Consider the following 3591-nt stretch of genomic DNA (forward strand, 5'->3'; position numbering starts at 1 on the left):
TTTTTTTTTAAAGGCTGTGAATTAAAAACACAGCTGAGATAGAAGTTACTTTCAAAGATACTTTTTCCAATAGTACTGTGGAATAAATGTTTGTTTCCTCCTCAGATTTATATGTTGAAGCCTAATCCCCAATTTGATGGTAATTATAGGTGAGGCCTTTGGAGGGAATTAGAGTTAGAAGAGGTCATAAGGGTGAGGCCCACATGATGGGGTAAATGCCCTTATATAATAAAAACAGGAAGCCACATAAGATCTGTCTCTTCCCACTATGTGAGGACATAGCAAGAAGGCAGCCCTCTGCAAACCAGGAAAAGAGCCCCCACCAGACACTGGATCTGCTAGTGCCTTGATCTTGAACTTCCCAGTCTCCAGAACTACGAGAAATAAGTAAATGTTTGTTGTTGAAGCCACCCAGTTTAGGATATTTTGCTATGGCAGCCCAAGCTGACTAAGACAAACAGTCTGATGCTCTATAAAACATTCCTGCCAAGTAGTTTTCTGGTCTCTGAACTCCTCTAATAATGGGGAGCTCACCACCTCTCATGGGGCTTGTGCCATTTTTCAGACAATTAAACCTATTAGGCTGGGCTCAGTGGCTCATGCCTGTAATCCCAGCACTTTGGGAGGCCAAGGTGGGCAGATCACTTGAGGTCAGGAGTTTGTGACCAGCCTGACCAACATGGTGAAACCCTGTCTCTACTAAAAATACAAAAATTAGCCAGGCGTGGTGGCACGTGCCTGTAATCCCAGCTACTCGGGAGGCTGAGGCAGGAGAATCACTGGAACCCAGGAGGTGGAGGTTGCAGTGAGCTGAGATTGCACCACTGCACTCCATCCTGGGTGATCGAATGAGACTCTGTCCAAAAAAAAAAAAAAAAAAAATTGACATTAGATTTTCTTGGTGCAGAGCTAGAATTTACCCCCCCTGAAGTTTTCACTCACTGGTCCTGATTCTGCCTTTTAAGGCAGCTCAGACAAACAGGGTTGGGTTTCACGTATTTGGAGAGAGTTTTCTTGACCTTGTACCCAATGCCCCCAGTGAGTCAGAAGCACGGCAGGCTGACCTGGTTAGGAACACAGGTTTTGGAGTCATGCAGATCTAAGTTTCAGTTCTGGCCTGACCACTCGCCAGGCTGTGTGATCATGGGCGAGTCACCTGACCTCTCTGTGTCCTGGTTTCTTTGTGTATCACATGGAGATGATAACAATACCTTCTTCACACACAGCACTAGGGATGTGGTAGGACCTAAGAAATGTTAAGTGGTACAATCATTTTATTTTCTGGTCTAGACTGTCTTGGGTCCTTTTGCTGCTCCTCAGACATGACTGACCTCACGCTTGTCTGGACAGACTTCAGTTGCAACATCTCTAAACACCAACAACTTACATCCCCAGGAACAGAGCAACAGATGCCATTTCCAATGTTCTCTCCCATCCCTGTGTTGCAGCGTTTGTGGGTTTGCTGTACACAGAGCCAACCTCTGTAAATCAATCAACAGTCTCAGGTCTGTATTGGGGTTGAAAATCCATCTCCTAGTACAGCTTTCATTTTAGACAATTTTTCAAGTGGCTCTAAGATCAAATTAATTAATAACTGATGTGCCAGGCATTTTGCTAAGGGCTGCACTGTGTCAGCTTACTTCATCTTCCTAACAGCCCTATGCTGTGAAAACTGCTACTGCTTTTTTTTTCTTCTTCTTCTTTTTTAAAGAGACAACATGACCGGGCTCTGTGGCTCATGCCTGTAATCCCAGCACTTTGGGAGGCCGAGATGGGCAGATCACCTGAGGTCAGAGTTTGAGATTAGCCTGGCCAACATGGCAAAACCTCGCTTCTACTAAAAATACACAAATTAGCTGGGCATGGTAGCACACACCTGTAGTACCAGCTATTTGGGATGCTGAGACAGAAGGATCACTTGAACCCCGGAGGTGGAGGTTGCAGAGAGTTGAGATTGCGCCACTGCATTCCAGCCTCAGTGACAGAGCGAGACTTCGTCTTAAAAGAAATAATAAAATAAAGAGACAAGGTCTCACTCTGTTACCCCGGCTGGAGTGCAGTGGTATGATCATAGCTCACTGTAGCCTTGAACTCCTGGGCTCAAGTGATCCTCCCACCTCAGCCTCCCAAGTAGCTGGGACTACAGGCACATGCCACTACACTTGGCTAATTTTATTTTATTTTATTTTATTTTTTGTAGAGATGGGGTCTTGCTATGTTTCCCAGGCTGGTCTCAAGCAATCTCCTGACCTCAAGTGATCCTCCCACTTTGACCTCCCAAATGCTGGGAGGCGTGAGCCACTGCACTGGGCCTTTACCTTTTTATAGAAGAGGAATCTGATGCTCGAGGAAGTGAAATAACATGCCCCTGGCTCTACAGCTGGTATGCTATAGAGAGAAATTTGGGCCCAGATCTGACTCCACAAAGATATCTGGAACCATTCACTGCCTTATCCTGCCCATGTCCTCACAAGGTGAGACAAGGGAAGCGCTCACCTTGAGTACAAAACTTAAGGGAGCATTAAAAAGAAAGTACTCAAGATAAATAATACATTATTGCAATAGGTTAAGAAACCAAAATTAATGCAAAAATCCATGATGAACAAAATATCAAAATCTTAAAGACAGGATCCCACAGGGCAGGGATGACAGTGATGTAGCTAAGGTAAGCTCTGCAAATGCACGGTCACATTCTGCTTGATTTGGTGTCTCTTAATTCTGCACCTGAACACGTGCCTCAGCACATCCACCTTGTCCCCGGCCTCTTCATCTCTGTTCTATTTTGGCAGTGCTCACCTGTGAAGCTGCAAAGTCGAGTTTCTGCAAGCCTGTCAGGTAGCGGTTCCTCATCATAGCCACCTCTTGCCTCTTGCTATTCAGGAGCGTCTTGAAGGTTAGAATCAATTCGAGGTAGGAGGTGGGGGTAACATAGTTGTGTCTTCGAAGTTTGTTGTAATAATCGAGTGACAGCTTCTTGACGCTCTCTTGGAAATATTTGCACATGGAGACGACCCTGCCAAGGACACCAAGGCGGTTAGGCAGGACCCAACGTCCTCCAGGGAGATCCAGCACAGCTTTGGTTATAGACAAGAGGGTGTGAGAAGACACATACACTGACTATGATCCACTAGAATGCAAACTCTCTGAAGACACGTCAACAGAGCTGAGGCAGAGAAGGATGGGGCAGGTGCATACTCTCACACAAACGATTTTATATTTATTTATTTATTTTTTGAGAGAGTGTCTCTGACACCCAGGCTGGAGTGCGGTGGTGCGATCTCAGCTCACTGCAACCTCTGCCTCCCAGGCTCAAGTGATTTTCCTGCTTCAGCCTCCCGAGTAGCTGGGATTACAGGTGTGTGCCACCACACCCAACTAATTTTTCTATTTTTAGTAGAGACAGGGTTTCACCATGTTGGTCAGGCTAGTCTGAAACTCCTGACCTCAGGTGATCCGCCCACCTTGGCCTCCCAAAGTACTGGGATTACAGGCATGAGCCACCATGCCCGACCTCAAATGATCTTTGATCAAGTCATTTCTAATTTTTTTTTTTTTTTTTTGAGACAGAGTTTCACCCTTTTGCCCAGGTTG

General features: G+C 45.7%; 1 protein-coding gene across 1 annotated transcript in view; it reads right to left on the bottom strand.

The window, feature by feature from the left end:
• DNAH3 (dynein, axonemal, heavy chain 3) overlaps window positions 1-3591 on the bottom strand; it is a 235401-nt gene that overhangs the window by 51308 nt on the left and 180502 nt on the right. Inside the window, 1 exon segment of the mRNA XM_011931963.1 lies at window positions 2771-3013. Coding sequence (XP_011787353.1) covers window positions 2771-3013 — 243 coding nt within the window.

The sequence above is a fragment of the Colobus angolensis genome, unplaced genomic scaffold (genome assembly GCF_000951035.1).
Source record: "Colobus angolensis palliatus isolate OR3802 unplaced genomic scaffold, Cang.pa_1.0 Scaffold92, whole genome shotgun sequence".
Taxonomy (NCBI): domain Eukaryota; kingdom Metazoa; phylum Chordata; class Mammalia; order Primates; family Cercopithecidae; genus Colobus; species Colobus angolensis.